The sequence below is a fragment of the Phyllobates terribilis genome, unplaced genomic scaffold (assembly GCF_046119375.1).
Source record: "Phyllobates terribilis strain yellow unplaced genomic scaffold, ASM4611937v1 Scaffold_3__8_contigs__length_932513732, whole genome shotgun sequence".
NCBI lineage: Eukaryota > Metazoa > Chordata > Amphibia > Anura > Dendrobatidae > Phyllobates > Phyllobates terribilis.
In genome coordinates this window covers 433081089-433093682 of record NW_027362763.1, presented here as the reverse complement: position 1 = coordinate 433093682, position 12594 = coordinate 433081089, and the positions used below count along the sequence as shown (strand labels likewise).

Genomic DNA, 12594 nt, shown 5'->3' with positions numbered 1-12594 from the left:
ATAATACACATCTCAGAATTAATGTTGTACTTCCATCTTGTCAGTTGTATCATTGCTTTTGCTGGAGTTTTTACCACATTAACAAGGATGGTTCTGCTCTATTCTAAGTGAACCCTGCAACTAATATGTCACTTTCCGATTTATGCTTCATCCTAACGGAAACAGTGATTTACTTTCATCATCTCCCTCTCTTCCTTTCCTAAAGGTTTATTCTGATCTTCTACCATAAAAACAGTAATTAAACTTAATCAAATGTTACAAGAAAAATTCTATTCACAAGCTTTTTACATCCTTAATCTGCTGAATAACCAGTAAGGTGAAAGTGTGGTGAAATGAAAGGAAACAAAACGCCCTCCAGTCAAATTCTGTCATGTATGACATTGGCCTTCTACATGATAAGGTATGTGCAAGCCATTACTTCACATCACAAATGCCAAAACAAGGGATTGATCCCTCATTTTACAAGAAAGGGCAGATCCATGCAAATCATCAAACTTGTGAGACCTCACCGGCACATGACATGGCTCTTTGGAGTAATGCTTGGGGGTGCAGCCAGACATCACAGAAGAGGAGACCTGCAAACACGAACCTCAAAGCACCAGGGCAGAAAAAAAGAGAACACTAGAATGCCATATACTGAGTAGTGTCAGGGCAAACAAGTAGCAGTCGTTTGTACTTTAATATTTTGACAATATTTAAAGGTAACCTGACACCTGATACATGCTACCTGTGGACCGAGCAGCATGTATTAGGCACTGGCTGTATGATTTCAGCCATATATGTTTCACTCTGAAATATACTTTAAAAGCTACGTGGGACTAAGCTGCATGGGTGACTAGTCGAGAAGGCTGGTTCTTGGCGACTTCTCCTCCCACTTCTCTTGAGGGATGGGTCTCTCCCTGAGCATGTGTATAGAGAGAGACCAGTCACTGGTAGCAGGCAGGGGGAAGCCACCGGGGACCTGCCTGTCCGAGTAATCACCATTGCAGCTTAGTCCCCGGCTTTTAATGTATGTTTCTCTCGGAAATGCCGCAGCGGTTTAAAGTCAAACATACCTGGCTGAGATAGTAGAGCCAGTGCCTGATACATGCTGACCTTGGACTGGGCAGCATGTATCAGCTGTCATGTTCCATTTTAAGACAAGAACAGAAGAAATGTAAAACCCATGACAAGTAATTCCAGCAGGCTGTATTCCAGATGTATTAGGCAAGGCATAATGCTCTGTCTGTGCATATATAATGGTCATCCAAATGGACAGTGTATCACAGCACCTTTTATGCAGCCGGTTAGTGTGGTCCAGTTCTAATCATGTTGTATTCAATTAACCCATAAGTGTGGGAAGATGAACCTGCTAAACCTCTGAAACCGGTACCTCTGCATGGGCAGCTTTCTGTAGTTGCTTCTAAGGGAGTTCTGAAAACAGCCAAGTAAGGCCGGCTTCTAGCACACAAGCTGTATATTTTCTTCTTCCCATTTGGCCACTAGATGGTAAAGACCTATAGCCCCCTACCTAGGACAGCATACAAGGCTACATTCACACATCGATGTGATTGTTACCATGCAAGACAAAGAACTGATTTTTTTCTGTGATATCATTCTAGTTGCTTCGGGGTTTTTTCTCCTCTGTTATGTCTTCCCTGAAGCAGGCAGACTGTCTGAGGTTCTTTTTATCCACTGACTCTTAATCCATCAGTTTAAAATAGATGAAACTCAGAAGGCACTCTGAAGTACAATGTCTGTCTTCCTAGTTTCATCCATGTCTCACAGATTCCCATAGACTTTAATGGCTGTGTCTGATCTGCAAAATGATGGGAAAAGGACATTCTGTGAGTCTCACAGTCCGGACACAGAGATCCAGTCAAGACTGATGTATGTATGGCTCAATGAATCTCTATGGGTCAGTGTGGTCTCCAAGAAAAAAACAGACAGCACCAGGCTGGATGTGTGAATGTAGTCTTAGGCTGAGAGATTTCCATTAGCACAATGCTGGACACTTTCTTTCTACCAGCTTGTAGCTGAGAAATGGTGCTCAATGTTTGCCACTTTACCAATACTCTATATTATCATGCTGCATGCTATATTATTACATTATGCATTCATGCTTTTCCTGTAGTTATTTAGAACCCCACTGAGCAGATGTTGCCTAATCACTGTCCCATCTCAATTTTATAGCTACTGAGTCACTCCATCTTTTAATTGCGCACATCATCAAATTAATATTCTGGCTGACTTACATGCACACACCATGAATTCTTGAGTGGGAGCAATCTGCTGCCTTCTGCTGTTTTCCTCTGAGGGAAGTGACTGCTCTCTGGCCGGCTCATCGGATAAACTGCTCTGCGTGGCGGCGTATGAGTGTTGACTGGAGGACTGCGGTGGGACAGATGTGTCTGCAATATTATATTCCTTGCTGCTGTTTGGACTTTCTGATATGGGGTGATCTGTCGACTCGCATGTTGAAGGGGACGGCTTTGTCTTGGATGGCTTTGAATCTCCAGAAAGTTTCAACTCAAGGTTTTGGATTTTCAGTAAACACCAAGTTTTTAGTTCATTCACAACAGATACCTTAAAAAAAGAAATGTGGTTTATGTGTGTGATAATATACGAAAAGAGCCCTGGCATATCGTTCTATATAGGATTAGTAAATGTGAATACTTCCTAAAATTTAGACAGTGTAAGCTTAGACTACACAGTCAGAAATTATTTTCCCAAGAGTCATTCATCTATTCAAGAGGTCCTAGTTACCTGCTCTAGAAAACTATGTGTATACTAGATGGCCTGGGGTCACCATGTTTATATAATCATGTAAAGAAGTTGTTAAAGATCAGTACAATAGGCAGCTGTATACAAGAACTTCTTATTATTACAGTAAGTAATAAAAATGCCTTAAAACATTCTCTCTCTCTCTCATTATTCTGGCATTTGGCAAATATTAAAAATTATGGTAATCCTAATTGATCTAAAACGGGAAAGATTTATTCTTATTTCATGTTAGATATTGAGATAAACATGCATATGTGTCTTTTTATAAAGTGCATGTAAACTTCTGGTTTCAATTGTACTGCAAAGCTAGAGTACAGGAGATCAAATGATCACAGATTCAAGTGTCCTGGAGGACTGAAAAATAAAGTTTTCAAAAATATAAAAGCTTGAATCATCTCCTTTTCCTATAAAATTTTGATCTGTCAAATATCAAATGAATTAACAAATACTATACAATAAACACCATAAAATAAATTAAAACACCAGTCAGTGCACTTCCCAAAAAATGCAATAAAAAAACTGCAAAAATCATTCTATGTACTCCAAAATGGTATCACTAATGATGTCAGCTTGCCAAGCAAAAAACATGATTTCACACAGCTCCATCAAAAAGAAAATGAAAACATTCTGAGGACACAAGCCAAAGTTTTGTTTTTCTTTAAGTACTAAATTTTCACTTTTTTTGCACAGGGGACGCTGAATAAAAATGAAATCCAAAATTTGTAGAGTGTGAGGCCCCGCGAGCAGGGTCCTCTCTCCTCCTGTACCAGTCGGTGACTTGTATTGTTCAAGATTATTGTACTTGTTTTCTATTATGTATACCCTTCTTCACATGTAAAGCGCCATGGAATAAATGGCGCTATAATAATAAATAATAATAGAAATACAGTAACAGAATTATATTTTGAAACATTTCACCCCCCGTTGAAATCTGTTTCCTGCTTTACAGTACAATACGTGGTAAAGTGACTCGTATCATACAAAACTACAACTCATATAAAAAAACAAGTCCACATAAGGCTATGCTGATGGAAAGATAAAAAAAGTTATGACTGTTTGAAGAAGGGGAGGACAAAAAATGATGGCACAAAAAGCAAAAATGGCTGCGCTGAGCAAAGTCAACCAAACTAACTGACATCTCATGTATGGGGAGGAACGCAGACTCTTCCCAGGGGGATTATTTTATTCTTAGAAGAGATGTGCCGCTGAGAACTTTTTGCTGGCAGCAGTTTATTCCCCTCTCCCCATTGAAAACAGATGCATAATAAAGCTGAGCATGTAAGTGTATGGGCTAGCCATGAAGAACAGCTGTTGGCTGACAAAGTGAAGGAGCATGGCCTTTTTTTAGTGTAGTTTTACTAGTGGTGGTACGTGTTGAGCCTGACCCTGATTTTCTTTCATTTAGAGAAGATATATAGTGATTGTGCGTACCTGACGTTTTTCGGCCTCCTTCTTCTGCACATCTGTTTGTTGCTGAAGGCGACAGACACATTCTGCTCTCTCTGCAGACATCCGCTCCATCATTAGCTTGTCCAGAACCCGTAACTACAAAAATGGGAGGCCAGGTTATTTCAGGATTTCACTTCCTACGCAGTGAGGCAGTGGTTAATCCTACCTGGTGCTGAGTTTTAGTGTCCATTTGTCCAAGTTTTGCATTCATCTGATCTTGCACTGTCACAATCTCTGCCTTTATCTCTTCTTTAGTTGCTTCTAACTGATTCTCAAGTTTACACAAAAGTGGCTCACAGCGACATCCGTTTATGGGAGCCTGATGAGAAAATGACTGTGGATTATAGCCAGCAGCACAGCTACCATACACACATGGAAAATAAGCAACTTATCGTCAAACATTTTCTCTACCTATATTTATAGTGTATATATTTATATATTAGAAATGATAGTGCACATTTTCCGTCCTGTGTGCCTCTCCATGCTCTGCACACAGGACACCAACACGTTACCTGCATAACTTTGCCATCTTTTCCTCGGTATAGCGTGTACAGCTGGTAAGCCCTGGCCTCGTGGGGAGGGAACTGCGGAGAGAGAACACTGTGTTTGCTCTTTCTCCTTTGGCTGTGTCTGGTTAGATGGCCACCAGAAAATGGCTGCTGATCTGCAGGTGACGTTGGATCTGATAGAGCTGAAATCTAAGAATATATGAAGTATATGATGTTAGATTATAGCTCTGACCCAAGAAATAGATCTGTGCTATAGCTCAAAAAAATCATTCTTCTTTCTGAATCTTCCAAACAGAAAGTCTATTAATTAGATGAAGGAAGACAAATTGCTTTCTAGTTTCTCTTGTCCTAATTGTAGTGATCTATGGATACAGATGAGAACAGACTAAGGGCAGGTGTGTTTTTAAGATAGGTAGGATACTGCATTATCTATAGGAGGAAGAGTGTAACAATGGCACTTAAAAATAAGCAAAAAAATGCATAAAAATGTATAAAAAAATGCATAAAAAACACGCTTCATACACACAGCGTTTTTCCTGTCAGTACTCGACTTTTATGTAGAAAGAAATGCGGCAAAAATGCCAGGTGTGAACATACCCTTATATTAATCTAGGTACTCCAGTAATAAGGGTTTTAAGCTTCTTAATTTAATCGGAGCCTTTTCCACTATTTTAGCAAACAGAAAAAGAGCAAGGAAACTGCTTGTACATTAATAATAGAAGTTACAACTATTATTAGAGTCACCTTAGGCATTGAAGTAGTCCAGGATTACAAAAAGGCGTCATTTTTTTTCCAGAAGCAGCACCATTCCTATCCATGGTTCGTGCTTGGAATCGCAGCTCAGCTCCATTTAAGCCAAGGCCTTGCACAGCAGTCATGCATTTTACATTAGCTAAAGGGTTATTATTGAAAAAACAAGCTATGGACACCCAGAGATCCCAAGAACTAGCCTCTGCAGCCTCACCTTGAATGCTTGGCCTCAGCTACATTCATAGTCAATAGGACTGCAGTAAATAGCTGAGTACAGTGCTCCGCTTCCTCCAATAGACTCAGAGAATTTATGGAGCCAAGGCCAGTCATGTGCCCCTCCAATACATACAACGCTGCAGAACCCCAATCTCGGGATTGCCGGGTATATCAGCAGCTGGACCCCAGATATCAGCAAGTTATCTTGAGAATAACGCTTTAACTGTTTTTAGCAATAGCCAACAGGAGGCTTATTGAATTTGAGAGTAGATATTTGGGGTATATAACCAGACTGCTGTAATAGTAGCACAGTTGACATTCATGTTGTAAGGCAGTGACAATGCCGTCCTGTACCTTTTCTTTTGGTTTTGGTCTTTTCCCTTTCCTTTGTTTATTCACAGCAGTTGAAGCTCGCTGTTCATCTTTGCCATCTCCCTGTTTGATCACAGCTTGCTCGCTACTGTGGGTGTCATCAGCTGCTGATACGCTGGCCTGAAAGGTCAGTTATGACATTAAAAAAGACATTATGCCAGAAATATCTATTTTTAACATAATGAAATCCAAAAGTTGACTTTTTCAATAGACTCTAATGACACAACACGATAAACTGAATGTATTCACAAATAAAAGATCTCTATGATGGAAACGAACTCCTGATTCAATAATAACAGGAAACAATCCTGCCAACTCCCACAGTTTTACCATTCTCACTCTACTAGCGCTTGACAGGCAGGATATTATTTCATTCATATTGATAAGTGCATCTGTGTCTGTATAGAACAGGCTGGAACCATTACAGTGTCAAGAAACATTACAGTAAATACATACTTTACTGTCTGCAATATCTTCCCTTGGAACTGACTGAGTCCGTCTTTCCTCCTTCAGCTTTTCTCTTTTTTTCCTCAAGCTTCTGCCACGGCTAAATCGTAAAACCTATTAAAAGTAAAGATGCCATTTATATTATATCTGTATGAAAATATCAACATTATTTTATAAATACAAGAATAGAACAAATAAAGAAAGGTAATGTCATTGTAAACAAATTCCTAAATAATTTTAATTAACAAATTAATCTTGTTTTCTCTAGAAAAATAATCACTGTAGTACATCAAAACATCCACAGTCTCATCACACTAACAGAAACCTGTCCTAGAATAATAATAGGACAGTCGTTTGTGAGCATGTGCAGTAGGACACTCTTACTACAAACAAGAGATAGCTTGACAGTATGTAGTATAGCTTATCTTCAGTTCACAGCAGTGCTCTATATTCAGGAAAGACAGGGTGGACAGCAGTGTGAGCAGCCTCTTCTTACCTCAACACCACTAGTATCTGCAGTGTTAGATTAGATAGACACAGTAGACAGCAGTGTGAGAAGTCTTTTCTTACCTCAGCATCCCTGGCATATCGAGTATTAGATAAAAAAAAAAACAGGGTGGACAGCAGTGTGAGCAGCTTCTTACCTTAGCACTTCTGGTATCTCCAGTATTAGATCAGGCAGGATGGACAGAAGAGTGAGCAACCTCTTCTTACCTCAACACCCCTGGTACCTGCAGTATTAGATCAGATACACATGGTGGACAGCAGTGTGTGCAGCCCCTTCTTAGCTCAGATCCCTTGATATCTCCCGTAGTAGATCAGAAAGACAGGGTGGATAGCAGTGTGAGTGTTCTCTTGCTACCTCAGCATTCTTGCTATCGCCAGTATTAGATCACATAGAAAGGGTAGACAGCTCTGTGAACAGCCTCTTACCTCAGCACCCCTGGTTTCTCCAGTATTACATTAGAAAATTAAAGGAGAATACATGTTCCTTCACACTAAGGGAAAGGTGAAGAGTAGTGTTGAGCGAGCACTAAAATGCTCGGGTGCTCGAAACGCGGGCTGAGCTCACCGTGATACTCGGGTACTCGACCCGAGCAACGAACCCAATGTTAGTCTATGGGAGACCCGAGCATTTTTTCAGAGGCACCCCCGGCAGTCTGTAGAAAGCCTAAAAGGTGCCCAAAACGATAGTGACAGTGCTCAAAAGACATGGGGACAGCATGGGCATCGCACCAGGAATCATTTCTGACCCCCAGGTCACTGCTGTCAACAACGTGGTCAGAGGTATTAAGCTACTTTAATGGGCTCACAATAAAACGTTCAAGAACGAAACTGAAACGGTTTTCCTGTGAAATATGTTAACGAACTTCCTTTCCAGGGTAAAGACTTGTTTATAAGGTAAAATAAATAACCAAAAACAAAAATACTCCTCCACACCTTGGGCTATGTTCACAAGTAGCATTTTTTATGCGTTTTTGCACTTTTGTATTGCTTTCAACAGTGACAAATGCATTCACCGGGAAATGTCATTTTAACATTTTACAATCTTATCTGGCCATGTGCTGTGTGACACATGCATACAGTGCTGAAAAGACATGGGAACAGCATGGGGAAGACCCCTGGAAATATCTCTGACACCCAGGTCACTGCCTAAAAGTGTACCCATCAGAAGTGATCCTTTCCGCATCAGAAGATGCAGACTTGCAACTGTCCCCGTGCAAGTCCTTGTCCCAGGGCAGTGTTCAATTGTACCTTCCCCATTCCTTGCAATGCAAGCGCAAGTTTGCAGCCTGCCACCCACCCACCCCCAGGCTGCAATACCATACTGCTAGCTTGCTTGCACTTGAAATGGGGCCTTTTAGTTTGGAGGAGGTCAAAGCTGACACTACCTCATGGCTGCTTCGGCAGCGAGGTATCCATACTCAGTCCCCAGCCACCCGGCGGCCGGGTGTCCACGCTCAGTCACCAGCCACCAGGGGGTGGCCAGGTGTCCATACTCGGTCCCCAGCCGCCCCGCGCCCGAGTGTCCACACACGGTCCCCAGCCGCCTGGGGGCGGCCGGGTGTCCATAAACGGTCCCCAGCCGCCCCTATTTCTCCTTGAAACTTCCCCCACACTTTTCTTAGCCTGGCCTGCTTTAGGGCAGCATTGGACGGGCCCACCAGAGAACCAGACTCCTCCGGTGGGCCCTGGCTTCTCCATCAGGGGAGTTGAGAGTGCCAAGGTGAGGAGCATGATGATGATGATAGAAGTTAGCGTCTGCTTTGTTTTCTTGGAATGCAAGCGCATGTATGTAGTAGCGGCTAGGCCTGAGGTGGTCAGCGTTCTGGCGCATATCCTACCTCCTCCGTGGATTGCTGGATATTTTCCTGCTACTATCCCAGTTCTATGACTCCCGTTAAAACAAAGCTTCAGGTGATGAATGATGGATGAGGTGGTGGCAAAGGAGAAAGAGCAGGAGGAACAGGGACCATTCACATCAATATCAGGCCAGTCAACCACACATGTCTTGTAGGATATGTTTCTGTACCAAAAGGAGCGATTCGGCTACACAGTTAAAGGGCATGCAGTGAGTGAAATGCCTAACAAAAATTTCGAGGCACTCCAATGCCCCTTGGAAGTGAAATGGAGGTCAGAGGGCCTCAACTAAACCGTTTTTTCCATTTATAGCAACTGGGTCTCCTGTACACTTACATAGTTACATAGTTTATAAGGCCGAAAAAAGACAAGCGTCCATCCAGTTCAGCCTATTTCTTGTACACTGTTGGCCTAAGCAGTGAATGGAAGGCTTTCCAAAAATTAAGAGGAACTGCAATGCCCCTTGAAACAGACGTGGATTACAGCATACTAAATACCTTCTACCCATTATTGGGGAGTGGGTCTCCCTTAGTGTTCGCCTATGCGTTGAAAAGCAAAAGCTGACTAAAATTAGGAGGAAATGCAATGCCCGTTGGAAGAATGGTGGAAGTCGCAGTGGAATAAAAAGACAATATCAATGCCCCTTTGAAAAGTGGTGAAGGTCGCAGTAGCTTAACAAGACGGTTTTAATGCCCCTTGGAGGAGACGTGGAGGTTGCAGTAGCTTAACAAGACGGTTTTAATGCCCCTTGGAAGAGACGTGGAGGTCGCAGTAGCTTAACAAGACGGTTTTAATGCCCCTTGGAAGAGACGTGGAGGTCGCAGTGGAATAAAAAGACAATATCAATGCCCTCGGGAAAAGTGGTGTAGGTCGCAGTAGCTTAACAAGACGGTTTTAATGCCCCTTGGAAGAGACATGGAGGTTGCAGTAGCTTAACAAGACGGTTTTAATGCCCCTTGGAAGAGACGTGGAGGTTGCAGTAGCTTAACAAGACGGTTTCAATGCCCCTTGGAAGAGACGTGGAGGTTGCAGTAGGTTAACGAGATGGTTTTAATGCCCCTTGGGAGAGACGTGGAGGTCGCAGTGGAATAAAAAGACAATATCAATGCTCCTGGGAAAAGTGGTGGAGGTCGCAGTAGCTTAACGAGACGGTTTTAATGCCCCTTGAAAGAATGGTGGAGGTCGCAGTGGAATAAAAAGACAATATCAATGCCCTTGGGAAAAGTGGTGGAGGTCGCAGTAGCTTAACAAGACGGTTTTAATGCCCCTTGGAAGAGATGTGGAGGTCGCAGTAGCTTAACAAGACGGTTTTAATGCCCCTTGGAAGAGACGTGGAGGTTGCAGTAGCTTAACAAGACGGTTTTAATGACCCTTGGAAGAGACGTGGAGGTTGCAGTAGCTTAACAAGACGGTATTAATGCCACTTGGAAGAGACGTGGAGGTTGCAGTAGCTTAACAAGACGCTTTAAATGCCCCTTGGAAGAGACGTGGAGGTTGCAGTAGCTTAACAAGACAGTTTTAATGCCCCTTGGAATAGACGTGGAGGTCGCAGTGGAATAAAAAGACATTATCAATGCACTTGGGAAAAGTGGTGGAGGTCGCAGTAGCTTAACAAGACGGTTTTAATTCCCCTTGGAAGAGACAGGAAATCAAGACTCTTCAGACCTACAGATCACTACCCATTCCTGCTAATACATGTGGGGACAAATGACACCGCAAGAAAGGACCTGGAAACCATCTGCAGTGACTTTGAAGACTTAGGCAAGAAAGTGAAAGAATTGGGAGCGCAGGTGGTCTTCTCATCCATCCTCCCAGTGGATGGCCATGGAACAATGAGGTGGAATAAGATTCTACAGGTGAACAACTGGCTACGTCGATGGTGCCGTCAATAAGGATTTGGATTTCTGGATCACGGAATGAATTACCTATACGATGGACTACTTGCTAGAGATGGGGTGCACCTTACAAAGACTGGAAAACATGTATTTGGAAGTCGCCTTGCTACACTCATCAGGAGAGCTTTAAACTAGAACAATGTGGGAAGGGAAGCAAAAGGCCAGAAAAAGCCATACAGCTGACAAATACTATTGAGATCTCTGCTACTGGAAGTGGAAAGGAAGAACAAAGACAAAACAATTTAAATAATAAAAATATGGGAGGAAGAGAAACCAATCACAAACTAAAATGTTTTTATACAAATGCACAAAGCATGGGCAACAAACAAGGAGAATTGGAACTACTAATGCAGGAAAAGAAATATGATGTCATTGGAATCACTGAAACTTGGTGGGACGATACACATGATTGGAATAAAAGGCTAAAAGGATACAACTTATTTGCAAGAAACAGACTTGATAAACGAGGAGGAGGTGTCGCATTGTATGTTAGAAAAGCGTATATCTGCACAGAGATTGAAGCTTCAGAGACTGGGAGTTCTGTGGAAACTGTTTGGGTAAGAATACAAGGAGAGAACAACGGAAAGGACACCATTGTAGGCATTTACTACAGGCCACCTGGGCAAGCTGAAGATATGGATGAACTCTTTATGTATCAAATGACCAAGTTCTCAAATAAATATGACGTAGTGGTCATGGGAGATTTCAACTATCTAGACATTTGTTGGGAATCTCTCTCAAGTAAAACTAACAGGTCAAGCAAATTCTTATCCTCTCTTGCTGACAACTTTATCTTCCAAAAGGTAGGGGAGAAAACAAGGGGATCTGCTACTTTGGATCTAATCCTTATAAACAGGGATGAAATGGTTGAGGAGGTAAAGGTGGCTGGGACCCTAGGAGGCAGCGATCATGCTATTATAGAATTTTCGATAACTAGAGGAGGAAGACATGTGAAGACTCAAACTTCAAGGTTAGATTTTAGAAAGGCAGATTTTAAGAGACTCAGAAAGAGAATAGGAGGGATGTCCTTAAGGACAAAAATGTCCAGGAAGGATGGGAAATTTTTAAAACTGAGATTCTCAAAGCACAATCGTTAACAATCCCGAAAAGTAGGAAGAATGGGAAGCATTTAAGGAAACCAGGATGGATGAACACAGAACTTAAACACATGCTAAAAAGAAAGAAAGAAATGTTTATTAAATGGAAAGAGGGAGGCATATCTAAAGAAGATTATAATGCAGTCTGCAGATCCTGTAGGGCACGTATCAGTTAAGCTAAAGCTGACAATGAATTAAGGCTTGCAAGAGATGTCAAAAGCAACAAAAAAGGATTTTGGGGGTATGTCAAAAGTAAAAGAAAAGTCAAAGATGCTATAGGATTTTTACAGGATGAAAATGGAGAAATGGTAAGAGAGGATGTTGAGAAGGCCGAACTTTTTAATTCCTATTTTGCATCTGTTTTCTCTCAGAAAGAAAATGTATCATCAACTGATCTTCACTGTCGTTTTAAAGGAATAGAAGAATCCAAGTTATCTGTAAACAGAAAGATTGTGAGGGAATATTTAGCTAACATAAATGAGTTCAAGTCTCCAGGTCCAGATGAATTACACCCCAGAGTACTGAAGGAGATCGTAGAAGAAATTTTAGAACCACTCTCCATAATCTTTGAAAATTCTTGGAGAATAGGAGAAGTCCCAGAAGACTGGAGAAGAGCAAATGTTGTTCCTATCTTCAAAAAGGGGAAGAAGGTGGACCCAGGGAACTATAGGCCGGTGAGTCTGACTTCTATACCAGGAAAGATATTTGAACAAATTATTAAACAACATGTAGGTA

The 12594-nt window shown here is 41.8% G+C and overlaps 1 protein-coding gene across 6 annotated transcripts in view; it reads right to left on the bottom strand.

Moving 5' to 3' along the window:
- ANKRD6 (ankyrin repeat domain 6) overlaps positions 1 to 12594 on the bottom strand; it is a 256760-nt gene that overhangs the window by 2663 nt on the left and 241503 nt on the right. For 2 of the 6 annotated variants that reach the window (XM_073675701.1, XM_073675702.1), the window contains exons 10-15: positions 6516 to 6620; positions 6042 to 6179; positions 4725 to 4910; positions 4379 to 4531; positions 4195 to 4308; positions 2235 to 2565 (exon numbers count right to left, since the gene is read on the bottom strand). In XM_073675701.1, coding sequence (XP_073531802.1) covers positions 2235 to 2565; positions 4195 to 4308; positions 4379 to 4531; positions 4725 to 4910; positions 6042 to 6179; positions 6516 to 6620 — 1027 coding nt within the window. Of the gene's footprint in view, positions 1 to 509; positions 590 to 2234; positions 2566 to 4194; positions 4309 to 4378; positions 4532 to 4724; positions 4911 to 6041; positions 6180 to 6515; positions 6621 to 12594 lie in introns of all 6 variants that reach the window. The other 4 variants (XR_012318432.1, XM_073675705.1, XM_073675704.1 and 1 more) reach the window with 4 other exon arrangements.